The following is a 20464-nucleotide window of genomic DNA, read 5'->3' as shown; positions in this document are numbered from 1 at the left end:
ATTGTTATTTATACTTTAATGAAGTTTTATTTTGCATTACATTTTTTTGTTTATTATAAAATGTAATGGTTCAGTATGGTAATTGTAAAGAAAGGTTGACTTGATTATATGTTGACCTTTAAGTGCCCTCTTGTGGCGCGGATTGTGTACGGTAACTTTATTTTTTAAAACTTTATAACTTGTTTTGAGATGAGTTCATTGTGAAGTGTCATGGCTGAAGAGCGGCTCGTGCGGTGAAGTCGTGGCCCGCATAAGGCTGTAAGTTGCTATTATTATTTGTTTAGTTGGTTTAAGATGTTTGTCAGAAACTTCATTAATCTAGAGGTGCAAATGTTGCTAAAAACGAAACGTAAAGTGACTGTGCAAGGCGTGAGCATTAGTTAGAGCTCCATACGCTAGCTGTCTTTTGTTATGATTATTAGGCTCATTTTGATTCCATGATTACAAGCCATTACCTAAAACAAGGAATATAATTAACAATTGCACATGACAATGTAACATTTAATGCTTAATGTGTTGATTTAATGTTTCATTTGAATGCTTTATTTAGGCAGTAAATACTGTTCAGTCAGCTATACACTTTGAATATGTACAATTCTAATTGCTGTATTTTCTATGTCTGTTTACAGTTTTACAATGCCCGGCAGGGATCACTGGTGATCCCAAATCATAGTTGTTCAAAATGCATTACTCTTTTAAAACATCACACTCTTACTTGATCTGGACAAAATCAGCATCATAAGGAAGGTTTAAGACTCCAGCTTCGATATTTGACCACTGTTTATGATTAAACTGGTTTGCAGTGACATTAATTTCTTAATTTATGACAGGAGTGCAAAATAATTCATCTGTAACGTTCGTTATTTTGAATAGAATTAATCACTCACACAACATCCATTCTCGTCTTCTCCGGTTTATTTGTGCTCAAATACATATAATAAACAGAATCCGCCAGGGCAATTATTACAATGGTGCGCATATTTGGAGAAATATTGATTAATTATCATATGTTAGTAAAATATTTCGCCAATGCAGAATACAATTTCTATTCATTGTCCACTAAAATATGCTATCTGAAGAGCTCACACAGCGCAGAGCCATAGAGAGAAAGAGTTGCGACACTCTTTGATGTCGCCGCTATGGCTGTCACGTGGTTCATGTAAGCCGCAATAGTTCCAAAACACACGCTGGCTGTCATGTTCTTCTATGGGACAGACAGCAGCGATTGCATTATTGAACGGTAAATATAAAATAAAACACACACCCAAGTACTTTTTCAGCTGTTATTGCATTATTGCATTTTGTTAATGTCAGTTTTGCATTTGGAGATAAGTTTTAGGCTATATTTTTGGAGGGAAAAGCATAGTGTTCATGTTCGCATGGGTAGTAGCACTGGCTTTAGCGGCTCTAACTTAACTTTTCCATATCATTCATCTGATGATGGACGTCTCATGATATTTATTTTAGCACAACTGGGCTGTATTAGGCTATTGATTCCCGTGATTTTGCTTATAAATTTTGATTCAGCCATTACACCTTCATGATCACGCAAAGAGGTCTGCCGTGGCCGTCCGTTCAGAGTTCGCTTAAATATTTTTTATTAAACAATGACAGACAACAAAAATGTGTGCTTGTGTGTGAACAAGAAAAACAAAAACCAGGGGCAGGTGATCCATGAAACAGACAGGACTGGTGATCCCATAACAATCCTAGAGGTCCAGCATTGTTCTCACAAGCCGCTTCACTCAAGACAATAAAACATAATGAAAAGTTAGTATATCCCAAAAAATTAAATTAAATAAAAGTTGCTATAAAGGTGGTAGCGATTCATTACCGAACTCTTACTGTCACAGTGACAGCTGACGAAGTCGCGCTAGCTAACTAGCTAGCGCAGTGCTTGAAAATTGGTTGAAACATCCAACATAAAATATAAATAATTACGCTGTGCATGTACAAATGAAGACCAGTATAAGCATCGCAAAGGGCCTCTGATACAATATAGACAGTTGACAATTCAAAAGAGGTCGATATTTCAGCAACTTAACTCTGGAACAACTCGACGCGCTGCAATGTAAGTGAATGGTGTCCAACGCCCAAATGACAGTGTTTGGAACTATTCCGATCTTCTAATCCCGGAAGTAGGCGGTTAAAATATGGAGTTTCTTTTGTGTCTTTTTTATTCAAACAAACATATTGTGTTTGAGAGTAAAACTAATTATTTTGTAATTAAAAAATATATATATTGCAAAAAAAATCTTCTTAAGGCTCAAAAATAAAGAAGTTGATAACAGAATTATTTGCAGTGCGTGTAAATCTTTGAAAACCTTTATTTTTCCTTGTGCACTTCAAGAACTTTTCATCACAAACCCACACATTTTGCTCTCTTCTCTGGTTTTTTTTTTGCGGGTCAAAATATTTTGCTTGCGAGTTGAAAAGTTTTGCGAGTTGAAAAGTTTTGCGAGTTGAAAAGTTTTGCTTGCACGTGAAGCTGTAGCTCAGTGGGCGGTCTCTACCAACCAGGATGAAAGGCATTTTTCTATTGGTCACCCTCGATTGAAGTGACCGGTTGGCCACGCCCACTACGTTTTCCCGCCGCTGCTGCTGCTGCCACCGAGAAGATAAGAGAAGCGAAGCAAAGCGAGAATGGCGAGCAACAGGTCGTTTACTGGGTAAGTAAGATAACTAATTTATTATCATAAACGCAGTGACAAGTGAACTGAATGATTCTCTCTTCTTATGCTGTCCCATTTAAATACGTAACGTTGGCTAGACCAGTCTGTAGTTAGTGTTACCGTTGACTAGATTTTATTAACGTTAGCCAACACCAGCAGCCAGAGCCACCATTAAGTTAGTAACGTTAACGTTTGCCGTGTGGTCGATGTCCAGTGTTGCTAGCTGAGCTGACATTCATAATCACATTGGATTTTCTCAGCGTAAAGGTTAAGAGGCACTATTTTCGATGTTCGTAGAGTTGGGCCTAGGTTCTGAGGTAAAAATAATGGCGTCGCGCCATTTGGAGCAGCCATCTTGGCGGAATAGAAAATGCTAAACCGCCGGCGATATATTCCTATCATGCCCGAGCGATGCTGTGCAGTTGGATGCGATCAGATACGTGATCATACAAAAGGAATATCTTTATACCGTAAGTGCGATGACATGACGTGAAGCGTGACGGCCGCTGCGCTAATAATAGATAGTGGTGGGGGGAAAAATCGATTCTGTTCAGTATCGAGATATTTTGCGCACGCAATTATATACTGTAGCGTAAAGTATTGCAATATTTAGGCTAATTATAAAATGATCTCTTTTACTTTTGGGTTATAGGGCTTTGACAGTGGCAGTTTTTTACCACTGTGGTGGTTGGGGGGTTGTTTTGAAAATTGAAATAAAAAAATGTAGCAGCTAGTGTTTATTTGAGCAATTCCGTCAAAAAAGCAACACATTAAAGCCTGTGTAAAGCATTGAAGATGTTCACAGATTTAATGTGACATTTGAAGTGAGTTGAGCAGTCTTATTTTCCTCATTTTTTTGTAATGCCTTGAATAATATGGGGGGCATGAATCGCAATATATCACAGAATCGAATCGCAATAGCCTACTTGTATTGCAATTATGTTGTTGACGGATGTATTCCGTCAAAATGGCTGACACGCGGCTAGGGGTCACGTGATTGGGAGATCTGTATTTACACGACTTTTTATTTATTATTTATTTTTTATGGCGGGTGCTAGTTTCGCGTGTGTTCGGCCAATCAGCGTGCACTAAAGTCACTGGTAGAGTGAGTGTGTGTGTGTGTGTGTAAATTGATCTAGCCACATGGATTGTTTTTTTGATTTTCATAGTGTATTGCATATAGTTATTGTATGTTTTACATTGAATTTGAGTTTTTTTTTTTTTTTAACTTAATGGCAGAATTGAAAACCAAACAGGCAGATCACAACCACAGGTAAGCTATTAGCTTATTTCTACAAATTAATCAGATGACAATTTGTTTTGCTCAGTATTGTAATATTAGTGTTTTGCACCTAAACCTTTTTTCCCCAGTATGACCAACGTGCTGTAACTGAAGCAGCACAACATTTAATTTCCTTGGTGGCCAGAGTAATCCCAGAGGAAAATGCAAGGCAGGGTCAGACTCAGAGCCAGATCCAGCAGTCAGGAAGACCTACTGTGGAACATGAAATGGCTAGGTAGATAGCAAGCATATTTAAAAGGGCCAGTTCAGGTGTTACACAGAATAGTCAAACATTCCTTTTTTATAACGATATAAGTTTGGCATAGGATGCAGCAGCTAAACATAGTGTTTCTTGCTACTCAAAAATAAACACCGAATACACGCACATTAATAGTTTTACCTGTTCTACAATTTGCAGATCTTTTCCTGGATTTTTTAAAAATGCTGGCAAAAATAAAAGACATCTTGCCAGATGTCACAGGCCAACTGTACCAGCAAAGGCGCATAAATATTTTGATTGTTCTGTGTCTTTGCTGGGCTCTAAATCCGATACGACCCCATCTATATCCGAAGAGCTGGAGCTCATGCAAGCAGGGCTAGGAAAGAGGACCCTGTCCTTAACATCAGATACAACACATGCCGAGGTGAGGAGTCCGATCTTAAGCAAACACATATTCTAATAGCATTATTTGTTGTGTCTGTGTTTTAAGGGTTTTTCTTTAACGTTAATGTAGTTATCAAGTTTGCTGCGGGAAGCATACTCAAAAATGAGTCATTTGGAAGACAGGTGGCTTCTTTTCAAAGCTGCAGGTGTGCTTTTTCACAACTTTTATCAACATTTGGTGTTAAAATTCATTAATATGAATAAGTCCATTGAGTACAGAAAACAATGCATTATACTGTAAAGTTATTCTCTTTATCAGTTGTTGTGTTACTTGATTATATAGGTGGGAATGGAAGGAGAAGAATATCTGTAATACCATTGGAGGCAGAGGGGTATACAGGATCAGTGATCAAAAGTGCTTCTAGTGGTGGGAAGAACTTGCTGTACGTCGTGCCATTGCAGGATGAACTTGATATGACACCACTGCCACCAGATGCACCTGAATTTGCCCGAATGCCAAAGGCAACTTGTAAAAAATGCAAGACTCTGATGCCACTTCAGACACTGGCTTTGCATGTTGACCAGTGTGACAGCATGCAAAACTCAGAAAACTCTGAAATTGAGGTAAAACTATGTTGTGTAGGCTTTAGGTTACTATCTTTAAGAACTGTCCACTGACAATACAAATTGTCTTTTTCTTTTCTCTTTGCAGGAAGAAGATTTGGTGTTTATAGAAGAGGCAACATCATCTAATGTTATACATCACCCTCAGGAGGTACACAAGCAAAAGCTAAATTTAACATTGGCTATGTTTACATGACGCCTTTTGTTTCAACTGGAACAAAGTCATTCTGATTGATTGAATCCGAACGTAGTTTACATGAGCGATACATAAAGTGATCAGGTTGATGTGTGTGTTAATATGCCACAAGCTTCAAATTATGATTATTTAAAATGCGCTCACTGCATGAATATTTAGTGTTTCCTGCTGTTTGCGCATACAATTCTCCTATATTGCTTCTTTTCTTTATTTTAAAGAGCAGACGTAATATTGATCGGGTTATGATTAGGAGACGATGAGCACATGAACTGTTATGTCGTGCTGCTTATATTTATCAAACATTAAAAACGCCCAAAATAAAGCGTCTGTGGATGAGTATGAAAGATGGACTGATGAAACAACGAAAAATCTAATTCAATCAGATTACTAATGGATTATTTGGTTGTATGTAAACGTAGCCATTGTAAATTATCAATTACTTCTAAAAAATTGGCCCTGCAAACATTTTGTCTTTAACTTTTAGGCACTTGAGACCCGGTGCCCAATATGCTTAGGAACCTTTCCAGTTTCTGACTTAGAATTGCATGCCAGCTTTTGTGGAGAAAGGTAATAGTAATAGACTTGCAAAGCTTAAAGGGATACTGCACCGTTTTTTCATATTAAACTATGTTATTCCCTTAACAAAGACGAGTTGATGCATATCTCTCTCGTCTCAGTGCGTGCACTCAATCGCTCTGGCGCGCGGCGCCACTTTGATAGCACTTAGCTTAGCCCAGTTCATTCATAGGGCCCTATAAAATCCGTTTTATTTTTTTCCCAAATTCCGTTTTTTCCGTTTTAATTTTTGCAAATTCCGTTTTTTCCGTTTTAATTTTTGGGAATTCAGGTTTTTTTTACCCTTTACTGTTATTTTAGTTGTAAAAAGAGTGTTTTTAATGTTAATGATTAAAATGTACACAAATAAAATAGGAATGACCCTTATTGAGGTAACAAACAAAATTCTCATTTTAAGAGGTGTTAAATGTGGTTTGGTTTGTTTACATTAGTGAATATTAGGCTAACTAACATGAACCACGAGCAATACATTTGTTACTGTATTTATTAATCTTTGTTAATCTTAGTTAACCCTAACCCTGTATTTTTATTATGTTACTTCACACAGTACATTAAGCTAACTAATGTTAACAAATACAACTTTTCATTTAAATAATGTAGGCTACTAAATGGTGAAATTAACATTAAAGATTAATAAATGCTGTAGAAGTGCAGTTTATTAATAGTTAATGTTAACTGATCTAGTTAACTAGAGTTTAATAAATTGAACCTTTATTGTAAAGTGTTACTGATTTTGTTATACACCGAACCGATTCAGTGTTGGACAGATCAGTTGTTTTAACCATTCATTATACCATGGTCTGGGTGAATACTCGATTCTGATTGGCTGCAGGGTGTCCATTAAAAAGTGATAATGTACACCTAGGAAAGGCGTCCCGTCAATTTGCCTGATGACAGTTCTAAATGATTGCGCTGGCTCAAACTCACTGATCAACTGCTGCGGTCGGGTCGCTGTGGCCACGTTGCTTGGCAACGCCTGTATACGGGAGATATTAAATAGTGCGCTCGACTTAATAAATAAAAACCCTCACGATTTTTACTCTAAAACACATTAATGTATTATTAATTGATTAAATATTTCTTTCTTTCGTAAGTGACCATGGTATAAGCGGGTTAATGCCCTTCGAGGTGTCCATTGTCAGGTATTAATGGACTTCGGTGGAGGCAACCGTCCTCCGCTGCGCGTCGGATGGTTCACGCCTCGCCGTCGTCCATTAATACCTGACAATGGATTCCTCGTCGGGCATTAACCCTTACTTAAAGTGAATCGGTTCAAAGGAGTCATTAGTTCGCGAATCGGACGTATCATTAGCAGACTTGTACGCGTTGTGTGATTATCCCGGCAGTTAGGACATCGCACAAGATTTGTCAACACAGAAAACATTTCATCATTGGATAGGTTTAGTTTATTGAAAGTGTTTATGTCAGCTGAATGGGCGGAACGCTTTTCAGAGAAGAAGGCAAGGTAAAAAGTTTTTTTTTTTGCTCGTTCTTTCAGTAATATGCGATTTTCCTCAGACATACGTTTTTCTCCCACACAAAAACAGAATTTTATTCCAAATATGTGAAATTCCGCGTTGACACTAGATTCCGCGTTAATTTGCCAATTCCGCGATTCCGTGATCGCGGAAATTATAGGGCCCTACATTAGGATCCAAACAGATGAAGTTAGAAGCAACCAAACACCTCCACGTTTTCCCTATTTAAATAGTTACACGATTAGTTACACGACCAAGTATGGTGACACAAAATATAACATGGTGCTTTTCTAAGCAGGTAAAAAGGATAACTATAATGTATGGCGGAATAGCACTTGAAGTTGGGAGCACTTCGACTCGGCGCAGTAAAAAGTCACGCTTGAAAAATCCTCTCCCCCTTCTGTCATTAGAACCAACGTGACTTTTTACTGCGCCGAGTCGAAGTGCTCCCAACTTCAAGTGCTATTCCGCCATACATTATAGTCATCCTTTTTACCTGCTTAGAAAATTTTAAATAAAAAAAAAAAAAAAAAAAAAAAAAACTTAAAATTTTGTGTCACCATACTTGGTTGTGTAACTACTCGTGTAACTGTATTTAAATAGGGAAAACGTGGAGGTGTTTGGTCGCTTCTAGCTTCAAATCTGTTTGTTCCCTAATGAATGAACTGGGCTAAGCTAAGTGCTAGCAAAGTGTCGCCACGTGCCAGAGCATTTGAGTGCACGCACTGAGACGAGAGAGGTATGTATCAAGTCGTCTTAGTTAAGGGAATAACATAGTTTAATATAAAAAAAACGTGGAGTATCCCTTTAAAATAACACCTAGTTATAACTTTTGTTCTCTGAATCCATATGATCACTGTATGATGAACAAGTCAAAATGTAATTATTTATTCACTCACAAATTAAACCATATTGATTAAATATGGTTTGAACCACTTATTAATTAAACTACTCACAATATAGACCAAATTAAATCTGGCCAGATATTCACAGATATGTAGATATTCATATAATATCCATATATTATTCTCCTTGGGGAAAAAAAAAATCTTTATAAAAAAAAATCATAAAATTCATTGTGTGTTTCTCTGGGCAAATGGCATGTTGAGTGATCATCTATGGGTATAATATTTCTTTAATCTTTGTTTACACTCTTGCTGAAGTGTTTGAAAATGTTTAAAAGTGATGAAATGTTTAAAACCTGAGTATATACATGAATTGTTATATATATATATATATATATATATATATATATATATATATATATATATATATATATATATATATATATATAATTTTTTTTTTTTTTTTTTTTACATTAGTCCAGATGGAGTGCCAGAAAAAATACCCTGCTCTGATTTGGATAAATCATATCTCATGGTAACCTATCTGACTATGTTCATTGCTTCTGTAAATTATCATTGATCTTAAAGGAGAAGTTCACTTTTAAAATGAAAATTCTGTCATCATATAATCACCCTCATGTTGTTTCAAACCTGTATGAATTTCTTTCTTCTGCTGAACAGAAAGGAAGATATTTAGAACAATGTCAGTAACCAGGCAGTTTTTGGGTCCCATTGACTTCCATAGTAGGAAAAACATATACTATGGAAGTCAATGGGACCCAAAAACTGTCTGGTTACTGACATTGTTCTAAATATCTTCCTTTCTGTTCAGCAGAAGAAAGAAATTCATACAGGTTTGAAACAACATGAGGGTGATTATATGATGACAATTTTCATTTTAAAAGTGAACTTCTCCTTTAAAGTAAATTGCAAATTTATATATATTTATTTCAGTGAGGAGGATGTGATTCGTCATGAACAGAGAACACCAAGATGCCAGAGAACACCAAGATTGGCAAATTCGCCACTGGCGCCCTGTGCTCTTCACAGATGAAAGCAGGTTCACACTGAGCACATGTGACAGACGTGACAGAGTCTGGAGACGCCATGGACAACGTTCTGCTGCCTGCTTTCATCTGTGAAGAGCACAGGGCGCCAGTGGCGAATTTGCCAATCTTGGTGTTCTCTGGCAAATGCCAAACGTCCTGCACGGTATTGGGCTGTAAGCACAACCCCCACCTGTGGACGTCGGGCCCTCATACCACCCTCATGGAGTCTGTTTCTGACCGTTTGAGCAGACACATGCACATTTGTGGCCTACTGGAGGTCATTTTGCAGGGCTCTGGCAGTGTTCCTCCTGCTCCTCCTTGCACAAAGGCGGAGGTAGCGGTCCTGCTGCTGGGTTGTTGCCCTCCTACGGCCTCCTCCACATCTCCTGATGTACTGGCCTGTCTCCTGGTAGCGCCTCCATGCTCTGGACACTATGCTGACAGACACAGCAAACCTTCTAGCCACAGCTCGCATTGATGTGCCATCCTGGATGAGCTGCACTACCTGAGCCACTTGTGTGGGTTGTAGACTCCGTCTCATGCTACCACTAGAGTGAAAGCACCGCCAGCATTCAAAAGTGACCAAAACATCAGCCAGAAAGCATAGGAACTGAGAAGTGGTCTGTGGTCACCACCTGCAGAACCACTCCTTTATTGGGGGTGTCTTGCTAATTGCCTATAATTTCCACTGGTCGTCTATTCCATTCGCACAACAGCATGTGAAATTGATTGTCAATCAGTGTTGCTTCCTAAGTGGACAGTTTGATTTCACAGAAGTGTGATTGACTTGGAGTTACATTGTGTTGTTTAAGTGTTCCCTTCATTTTTTTGAGCAGTATATATATATATATATATATATATATATATATATATATATATATATATATATATATATATATATATATATATAATATGTATATATGTGTTTAATATTATTTTAATATAGGGCTATTTTCTGTTCCTTTTTTTCCCCAGTGTTTCATTTAATTATGTGATTCTAAGTTTAATTATTGATGATTACAAGCTTGGAGGAATTGCAATTAATTACAGCAAATTGTGCAATTAAAGTTCATTTTTTTCCCAGTCTTAATTTTTAAATATGAGCAGGCCTACAAGCTGGGATTTGGTAATGCTGCACTGTAATCATAGTTATTTATTTATATTTTTCATTAAATTTATTATGTGATATTGGTTTGAGACTGAGGGTATTTTATTTAGTGGAGAACTTTGCAGCAGTATTTTATTTTATTTTATTTTTTTTATTTTAGATATATTTTATTATATTTTATTAAAAAGTGTTTAAAAAAGTGTAAACAAATTGTTAAAGTTTATAGTAATAAACAACCTGCAGTTTAATGTTTGCATTTCTTTCCCTTACTGTACCGAAAATAAACCGAACCGTGACTTTAAAACCGAGGTACGTACCGAACCGTGATTTTTTTTTTTTTTTTTTTGCGTACCGTTACACCCCTAATATATACAGACTCATACATTATAATTGTTCTTTAAACAAAAAGGAATTCATTTAAATTATGCAAATAAATTGTATAATTTGCTTTCTTGTTTTGAATGCCCTGTTTTTAAATTTGAAGCATTTTAATGTTTTATTTTTGTCTTTATTATTGTTTTGCCAGAGCTCTTGCTCTACATATTACTACAAAACGCATCCCAATGCTGCAACAGCTGCGTGTGGGCCTTGAGATATACGATCTAATCAAAGTCATGCAGAAAAAGCCACAGGAGTGTCATGATCTCTTTGTCATAGGATATGATGACAAAGTATGTAGAAATTCTGTTTTGAGCATTTTAGGTTTTTTTTTTTTTTTTGTATTGTCACAAATTACAAATGTTAAAATACATTTTTATGCTTTTCTTTTTGGTGTTTAGGTTGACTCCCATTACATTTTATCCCACCTGGCCCCAGAGATGAGCCCAATTGGTTCGATTAAACAAATGAAAGAGTCAAAAATCATGGATTTCTTTCAAGATTTCCTACTTGAACTTGAAGGTATGGACTTAAAATGTTTTTATAATGTGCTATGTTATTTGATAACCAGGTGTAAATATCCTTCTGTAGTTCCCAATGTAAAAGAGTATAAATAAACTAAAACATTAATTCTCATTACATCTCTTTATTTCTTCTGAAGACACCCAACCAGAAGACGCAGCAGCAGCAGGAGAAAACTTGTCTGTGCCAAAGCTAATGCAGTGGATGACTGGGCAAGCTCACAGGCATCTGCTTGTGTCAGAAAGGGAGAAGTTTAATATAGTGTTTAAATTTGACCATTGCTGTCTACAGCACATGCCAAACCACACTGTGTGTTACCCAATTGTCAGTGCTTGCACCAATACCATAACATTTCCTGTGGTGCATATGGTAGATTACGAGTCTTTCAAAACACTCATGCAAACTGCTGTTACATATGGGGCAAGCTTTGACAGAGTGTAATGTATATCAAAGCATTCTCTTTAATTGCGTTATTCTTTAAGTTTTTAAAGGGGTAGTTCATGCAAACTGCTGTTACATATGGGGCAAGCTATGACAGTGTAATGTATATCAAAGCATTCTCTTTAATTGCGTTATTCTTTGTAAAGTTTTTAAAGGGGTAGTTCATCCAAAGATGTAAATTCTGTCATTGATTACTCAACTTCATGTTTTTTCAAACCTGCAAGACTTTCGTTCATCTTCGTAACACAAATTAATGTTTTTATTGAAATCGGAGAGATTTCTGTCCCTCCATTGACAGCAACACAACTACCACTTTGAACGCTTCAAAAAGTTAATAAAGAGATAAAAGCTAATCCATATGAATTTGGAGTAAACTACTTAATTGGGGATATGAAATTTCGGATATTTATTTTGAATATGGATATTTTGCAGTCTTTCTGAAACGTCAAAGTGGTAGTTGTGTTGCTGTCAATGGAGGGACAGAAATGTCTCAAGATTTCAATAAAAACATATTCATTTGTGTTCTGAAGATGAACAAAAGTCTTACAGGTTTGGAACAACAAGAAGGTGAGTAATCAACAACAGAATTGACATTTTTGGGTGAACTAACCCTTTAAATGCATGTAAGGGGAAATAAAATAAATTTGTATTTGGTGTACATTTAAAAAAAAATATATAAGCCAATTTCTTGTGGGAGCCACAAACAAGTTCTAATAAAAAAAAATCCTTATTGCATAATTTATTTGTCGTTTTTTTTTCTCATTAAGGCAAAATACTTAAAATAAAATCAACTTAATAAATTACATTTAAGACAAACCATACAGCAGGAGCCCTTTTTTTCATACATACACTGTTACGAACTTTAAAAGTAGGGAATGTACTGTAACATTTATATATTAATATGCTGCTGGATGTGAAGTGAGGTGGAAGAACATGACAAACAATATTTGAAAGAGAAATTACTGGATTTTTATTCACATAAAAGCCAAAGCCACTAGATCCAGTAAAATAAGAATAATATGCGCTATGTACAATGTGATAAATGTAAACAAACAATAAATGGGAAAAGAACAAAAGCAGCACCAAAGAAAAGAACAGAATATAACAAAACAATCTGCAGGCAGAGACATACACAAACTCGATTCACTACAGAAAACTCATTGCGCTACAAAGAGCTCAGTCCGCTACAGAAAACTCATTGCGCTACAAAGAGCTCAGTCCGCTACAGAAAACTCGTTCCACTACAAAGAGCTCAGTCCGCTACAGAGTTCAAATCGCGATCGAGAGAAAGCATGAACGATCACGCCTAGGCTTTATATATTTATAACATTAAATTTAAAGTTAATTGACATGCTTGTACGTAGATGTCATAGCCAAAACAAGTGGACTCAACACTGGGGTTCACTTGATTCTGTAAAGTAGCAAAATCTTCAGGTGACAAGGGGCAAGGTATCTCTGGGACAATGACTCCATGTTCAGAGTCAACACTCTGTGGATTCTGGAAGAATAATTCCTCTGCTTGCAAAATCTGGGTGGGAGGGAGTGACAGGCACTGATTACAAGAACAATCACCTTACAAAGTACCATAAGGCAGTATGTTTTATCTTAAGTCATGCATACCTCTGCAAAATCAGGCTCTGACACAGGTGCTTGCAACATCCCAATATTCCAAAGCTGATTCGGGGACAAATTTCCCTCCGTTCGCAAGGGATGACAGTTCCACATCTCTATGAAATGCTGCAAATCTGTGTGTATTCTGGGGATGAAAACATATCTCACACAGAATAGGTGAACAGCATTAGACAGGTCAATTAATCCCTCCTCTTCCAGGCTGTGGAGAACATTGTAGTAACTTGATGTTACAGCAGTCCAAACATCTCTCCATAGCCGTTCCACTCTAAGGCAGAAAAGTGTAAGGTGTTGATTTAACGTCAAAGCATTTTAAAAGTTTACATAAAAAATAAAAATAAGTGCAAAAAAGTGTATAAGAAAAATACATTAACCATGCTCTCCTATTTAATTACCTCTGGTTATGCACGCTTTTGCCAGCAATAAAGCTGCCACGGCCAGTTCCTCACACAGTAAACATGCACCGAGCAATGTCTACATTCTCAACCCCTTGGTCTGCTCGTACTCTAAAACAGTCAGAAAGAGCCGTTTTTGATTATTAGAAGTATTATGTGTGTTGGTTCCAAGTCAAGAGCCTTAGATCTACAACCTAGGGCTGCCCGATGTATTGTTTTAACATCGATATTGCGATGTGCACATCCACGATAGTCACATCACCAAGCTCGGCTCAAACAATCTTTATAGCACGGGCAGTTCCAGTACCTGATTATGACTGGGTACTATGAGTAATCTGTAAAAAGAGTATCTTACAAAAAAAACTTTTTCTTCACAATATTTATGCTCACAGTAAATCTGTAAAAAGGGTAAAAACAAAGTTTTTATATGGAAAAGGATCTTATACAGATCTTTTATTAACAATGTTCCTTTGAAAGAAAAGGTTTGTAACATAATGTGGCTCTTTTTCTGTATACCTTATGAAATGTTTAAAACTGTAGTCATAAGATCCCTAATTATCAGTGGGACCATTTTTGTAAAGAATTTGTGAGAAATCAATCTGTATAATGTGCATATACCTTGATGGCCATCCATTTTTTTCTACTCCATCCATGAAAAACCCAAAAGCTGTTTTGGCTCTGTTATTCCCAGCAACATCCAGGTAAAAGATTTGTTCAGGAGTTGGACACAACAGCATAATATTGATATGCAAGATATACAAGAGAAATGATGAAGGGTTGATTAATAGATATGTACCTTCCTTGAAAAGCCATCAACAGCCCCAAAAATCACTATGTTGTACCTATAAAAAAAAGCCAGTATTCACACATTTAAAAAAAAAAGAAAAGAATTTGATGATCAGTCTCTTCTGCATTTCTTTGATCCAAAATATAGCAAAACCAGTAATATTGTGAAATACTTCGACAATTTAAAATATAAATATTTTTAACATTATAAATGTCTTTACTGTCACTTTTGATAAATTTTATGCATCATTGCCGTGTATTAATATTAAGTATTCTTATTCAATTCTTTTTTTGAACAGTAGTGTGTAATGTTACAAAAGATTTTATTTCAAATTAACGGTTCTTTTGAACTTTCTATTCATCAAAGAATACTGAAACAAATTTGTACATAAAAGTTTTCAACATTAATAATGATAGGAAATTTTTCTTGAGCATCAACTCATATTAGAATGATTTCTGAAGGGTCATGTGACACTGAAGACTGAATACATATACATACACAGGGTGGGCCATTTATATGGATACACCGTAATAACATGGGAATGGTTGGTGATATTAAAGTCCTGTTTGTGGCACATTAGTATATGTGAGGGGGGAAAACTCCTCAAGATGGGTGGTGACCATGACATATACTAATGTGCCACAAACAGGACTTTAATATCACCAACCATTCCCATGTTATTACGGTGTATCCATATAAATGGCCCACCCTGTGTGTGTGTGTGTGTATGTATGTATATATATATATATATATATATATAGAAAAAAGTTATTTTACATTGTAATAATATTTCACAATAATATTGTTTTTACTGTATTTTGGATCAAATAAATTCAGCTTTGATGAGGCCAAGAGACTTTTTTCTAAAATATATATTTTTTAAAATCTACAGATCCCAAACTTTTGGTATGTATAATGAGATTTAGCGATATAAAATCAACATCACAAATTACACAAGACAAACGTATGGTAAAGCTATGATTAATATGTAATTAAAAATAAAAGTATTAAAAATTACCTTATCAACTTATGATTCGTGTCTATATGGACAAGAGACAAAGGAGCAGGAACAGAGTATGTACGTCTTGCGACGCATGACAGCTGGATCATCCTTGAAAGTACTCCTGCACCATCCACACGTTGCAAAGACATTTTCACTCTTCTCCATGTAACTCGATGTCCCATTGCTTGTAGAGACCCTTTCACCAGCCTGTATCCCGCATGAGGTGTTCTTCCCTTTATAGATCTAACCTTCTGATCAAGTTCATGATCAGAAAGATCAGAATAGTTGCTCCTAACAGACAGACTTTCCTCTTTCATTCGCCTGTATAAGGTTGATCTTGAAATGCCATGCACTTCAGCCAAAGAGGCCAGAGGTAAGTGCATGCTGAGCAAATCTTGGAGAGTTTCTTTTTGTATGTTTAGTCTGGGACGCCCCACACTTCCACTCCATTCAGGTACAGCTACATTGTCCAACAATGGAGGGACAACACTCTTTGAAAGATAATTGGCAATAACTTCATTTAACTGTTCTAGAGCATCCACCACACCCTGGGGTATGTCTATATATGATGCTCCAGCTCGAACAAACTGCAACTCCTGACAGCAAACAAAATGGAGATATTCAAAGTCAATTGGATGCCTATTAACAATGCAACCAAGTCTATCCACAGACCTATGCAAAATCTGCCATTGTGTAGTCCTGCAAAGAGAAACAACATTTAAAAACAAAATTAGCTGATGTAACAGATACATAAAATTCAGAAGCATATATATTTTAACTGTGCACTTAGTTTTTGACTAAATCAAAATTCAGTTAATTGATCACAAATTACAATCACTGTTATTTCTTTACTTAAAGGTACTAACGTTACGTAACTTTTGGAGTTCTAGAGACATGCAGTTTCGTTAACAGACTCAATGCACTTGTGCTAAATAATCTATCAACTCAATGTTTGATCCAGAGTTTTCAGAATTATGCAGAATTGCAGATTGTGTCGTCTGGAAATACATGAAGAAACAGAAGCGTCTTGGAGACGTAGCCGCAGTTCTTCTGGATTTAGTCTGTCTCCGTTTTTTCTGCTTCTTCATGTAATCACAGACAGACTCGATGATGGTGAGATCAGATCATACTCGACTGTTGTCAGACTCCTTGTGCATAAATAAATCTCACTGAATTATTACAATTAATGGCAAAATGAATGTTTGGAAAAGTAAACTGATATTTCCTTCTGACACACTATAGCAAAATATAAAAATAACTGGCTTAAAACTATTTTTTGGGGTGAAAATACTAACGTGCCTATGACTTTAATGGACTGGTGCACCGGAGGAACCTTTTCATAGTTTCTTGAACTAATGGCAGAAGAGTAACTGTTAGGGTCTAAACCAGCATTATTATGAACTAACAGTGACTTTAGTGTACGCTGATTGGCCGAACACACGCGAAACTCTAGCACCCGCTATAAAGATATTCTTTTGTATGATCACGTATCTGATCGCATCCAACTGCACAGCATCGCTCGGGCATGATAGGAATATATCGCCGGCGGTTTAGCATTTTCTATTCCGCCAAGATGGCTGCTCCAAATGGCGCGACGCCATTATTTTTACCTCAGAACCTAGGCCCAACTCTACGAACATCGAAAATAGTGCCTCTTAACCTTTACGCTGAGAAAATCCAATGTGATTATGAATGTCAGCTCAGCTAGCAACACTGGACATCGACCACACGGCAAACGTTAACGTTACTAACTTAATGGTGGCTCTGGCTGCTGGTGTTGGCTAACGTTAATAAAATCTAGTCAACGGTAACACTAACTACAGACTGGTCTAGCCAACGTTACGTATTTAAATGGGACAGCATAAGAAGAGAGAATCATTCAGTTCACTTGTCACTGCGTTTATGATAATAAATTAGTTATCTTACTTACCCAGTAAACGACCTGTTGCTCGCCATTCTCGCTTTGCTTCGCTTCTCTTATCTTCTCGGTGGCAGCAGCAGCAGCGGCGGGAAAACGTAGTGGGCGTGGCCAACCGGTCACTTCAATCGAGGGTGACCAATAGAAAAATGCCTTTCATCCTGGTTGGTAGAGACCGCCCACTGAGCTACAGCTTCACGTGCAAGCAAAACTTTTCAACTCGCAAAACTTTTCAACTCGCAAGCAAAATATTTTGACCCGCAAAAAAAAAACCAGAGAAGAGAGCAAAATGTGTGGGTTTGTGATGAAAAGTTCTTGAAGTGCACAAGGAAAAATAAAGGTTTTCAAAGATTTACACGCACTGCAAATAATTCTGTTATCAACTTCTTTATTTTTGAGCCTTAAGAAGATTTTTTTTGCAATATATATATTTTTTAATTACAAAATAATTAGTTTTACTCTCAAACACAATATGTTTGTTTGAATAAAAAAGACACAAAAGAAACTCCATATTAAAAGCGCCGCCATTGTTTACAACGGAGGTCTATGGGAGTGTCGCAACTCTTTCTCTCTATGGCTCTGACACAGCGCACGGAGCTTGTTCTGTGTCTCCCCTTCCATATATCACAATAAGAAACAAATCATTGTATAAAAAAGAGTGGATGGAGAAAGGTATATGGTCGGTGTTTCATTTAATCGATAGCAGAGGATATTTTATATCACATGAGAGTTTCTGTCTCAAATATGATATAACCTGTAGTCAGAACACATTTAACTCTATGATTAAAGCTATCCCTAATGCTTTCATGTGTTTGGTTCAAGGATACCTTTCAACAACGAATCCTCCCATTTTTTGTCTCCCATTACTTTTAGTTGAAGGTGTCGATTTTAAAGAAATTAAACTTACAAACAAAATTATTAGAAATATGTTTGATAACATCTTATTCCCCATAGTATCCTATAGAAACTTGATTTCACAGTTTTTTTCAAAAAAAAATATTCACAGATTACGAACAATTTACTTAAAATTTCCTTTAACTCCCAAAGCTAAGGAAATCCATTTTAAAATTATAAATGGTGTATATCCATCCAGTGAATTTGTACAGCGAAGATTTGGATTTGAAACTAGTAATTGTATTTTTTGTGATAATGTTGAAACTACTGATCATCTATTTTTTCATTGTATGTATGTAGAGGCTTTATGGCTTGATATTCATGACTGGCTATATCCAAAGGTTCCTCATCTCGAAGTCTTCTCTCACAAGGACATTATTTATGGACTCGTTATGGAAAGCAACAAAGACGATTTTTTGGTTAATAGCATCCTTATTCTAGTGAAATTCTATATACACAAATCTAAATACCTGAAAGTGTATCCTAAATTCTGTGTATTTCACAATGAGTTTCTTTCTTATACAAATTCCCTTAAAATGATGAAAAGTAAAAATGCTAAAAAACTTTTTGCTATAATAGAAGAATATGACTTGAAAAGTAAACTCTAGCCCTTTTTTTTTTTTTTTTTTTTTTACTTTTATTATTATTATTTTTTTTTTTTTTGGTAATACAATTTTGCACCTGATTCTACTGTCATTATGTAATTGTATATATATTTTTTGCCATGTTGTTTGTACATGACATTGTTTAATAAAAAAAAAAAAAAAAAAAAAAAAAAAAAAGTGTCTCCCCTTCCTAGTTTGCGTCAGAGCTGACCTCGGAGAAATATGATTCGGCTGTCCAGCTGTCAATAATCTCACGTGGTTCAACGTGACCCCTTCTGCATGACGCGTCCTGTGTATACTTCCTGATTCTGCACATTCATGATAAACAAAGCGAACGTGACATTTCTTCACCAAAACAAGTTCTAATAAATGCACGATTTAAGTATGTGTGTTTTGTGTGTTATTTTCGTGCGATTTGGGGTATTTTTATATGAATAAAAAATAAAGGTAAGGATAAGCATAGCCCATAGCTTCATATAAAATGCTAAAAATAACATATTTCAAAGTCGTTTTCTGACTTGAAACCATTGTAAACCGCGACCGGAATATGATACAAACACTCGATGGTGTTTTAAAGTGAGCTTTAAATAAAAGTGTAATATTAATAAATTAAATTGTGTCATGTAGCTTGAGGCTAACTGTTGTGCTAATGCACCTGCTGCAGGAGCTGTCTATTCCATACAATCATTTTTAAAAAATAATTCGCAATTAAAAGTTCCAAGAATATTTTTTAGTTGTTTGTTTTCTAACAAGGTGGATTAATAGGTGGATTATCCGTCTATGGGGGTTACACATTATGTGTCAATGGCTAGGCATTATGCCAGAAGAAAGGCTATAATGGCTGCATTCAAACAAAAGAATAAGGATAAAAGAATGATGAAGACCATCACAGGTGTGAAAGCTTGGTCGATTTAAATGAAAAGAACATGAATGGGGCCAGTTCTCATTGCCAGACATAGTCAGAGACAGTAAATGTGTGTTTAGAGGGCAATAAACTATTTGGTGAGAAACTTGTTTGCCTTCTCTGAGAATTCTCCAAATTCTCACCTGACATGGTCTCACAATAGGCTTCATAAAATGCATAATTTTAGAGATATCATCCTCAGAATTGAAATGAAGCATGACCACAGTTGTGGCTACACTTTAGTTGTGGTTATAAGTTGCTATCCTAAATTCACATAATATTTTTATACACTTAATAAATATATTCTTAATATTTGTTGTTTTTGTTTTTATGTTTGAGCTTATATATCTCAATATTAATAACAGTCTGGTTAATTTTGAGTCTTGAACTGTAAACTCTCAAGGGTTGGCTTTCTAAATATATGTTGGTTATGTGTCTATTCAGAATGTCTTATGAGCAGCAACCTTTTTATTTTGGGTATGTCATGTATGCAGCCCTTGCCAAAATTGTGGGTGACGGGTAAGGGGTTTTAAACTCAATAAAATACTGTGTTA

General features: G+C 36.1%; 3 protein-coding genes and 1 long non-coding RNA gene across 8 annotated transcripts in view; 2 read left to right on the top strand and 2 right to left on the bottom strand.

Moving 5' to 3' along the window:
- Positions 1 to 20464, bottom strand: part of LOC311097575 (vitelline membrane outer layer protein 1-like) — a 189333-nt gene that overhangs the window by 31644 nt on the left and 137225 nt on the right. The gene's annotated exons all lie outside the window — the stretch shown is intronic.
- LOC311097558 (vitelline membrane outer layer protein 1-like) overlaps positions 1 to 20464 on the top strand; it is a 39618-nt gene that overhangs the window by 8608 nt on the left and 10546 nt on the right. The window lies entirely within an intron of this gene.
- On the top strand, positions 154 to 10191 carry LOC311097549 (uncharacterized protein). Of its 3 annotated transcripts, XM_084137326.1 has the most exons (11): positions 154 to 258; positions 630 to 2669; positions 3912 to 3945; positions 4044 to 4189; positions 4373 to 4598; positions 4689 to 4764; positions 4902 to 5182; positions 5271 to 5333; positions 5863 to 5945; positions 8755 to 8812; positions 9232 to 10191. In XM_084137326.1, exons 2-11 carry the CDS (start codon positions 2644 to 2646, stop codon positions 9232 to 9234), a joined length of 996 nt encoding a protein of 331 aa, XP_083993452.1. In that variant the 5' UTR covers positions 154 to 258; positions 630 to 2643; the 3' UTR covers positions 9235 to 10191. The 3 variants fall into 3 exon arrangements, with proteins under 3 accessions (XP_083993452.1, XP_083993454.1, XP_083993453.1); XM_084137327.1 differs by lacking the exon at positions 154 to 258 and having other exon boundaries at positions 270 to 2669; XM_084137328.1 differs by lacking the exon at positions 4044 to 4189 and having other exon boundaries at positions 630 to 3945.
- LOC311097586 lies at positions 12737 to 14506 on the bottom strand. Its single transcript, XR_014609283.1, has 4 exons — positions 14418 to 14506; positions 13800 to 13910; positions 13396 to 13672; positions 12737 to 13303 (listed from the first exon to the last, which is right to left on the bottom strand). It is a non-coding gene; the product is annotated as an uncharacterized lncRNA (long non-coding RNA).

Source organism: Abramis brama (assembly GCF_963993115.1).
Source record: "Abramis brama genome assembly, chromosome: 15".
NCBI classification, from domain to species: domain Eukaryota; kingdom Metazoa; phylum Chordata; class Actinopteri; order Cypriniformes; family Leuciscidae; genus Abramis; species Abramis brama.
This window is presented reverse-complemented; position numbering and strand designations above follow the sequence as displayed.

Coding starts and splice junctions, on each gene's coding strand:
- LOC311097549 (XM_084137326.1), top strand. CDS start 2,644: ATGGCGAGCAACAGGTCGTTTACTGG. Junction 4,190..4,372: donor GTGGAACATGAAATGGCTAG/GTAGATAGCAAG, acceptor TACAATTTGCAG/ATCTTTTCCTGGATTTTTTA. Junction 5,946..8,754: donor GCCAGCTTTTGTGGAGAAAG/GTAATAGTAATA, acceptor TTTTTACATTAG/TCCAGATGGAGTGCCAGAAA.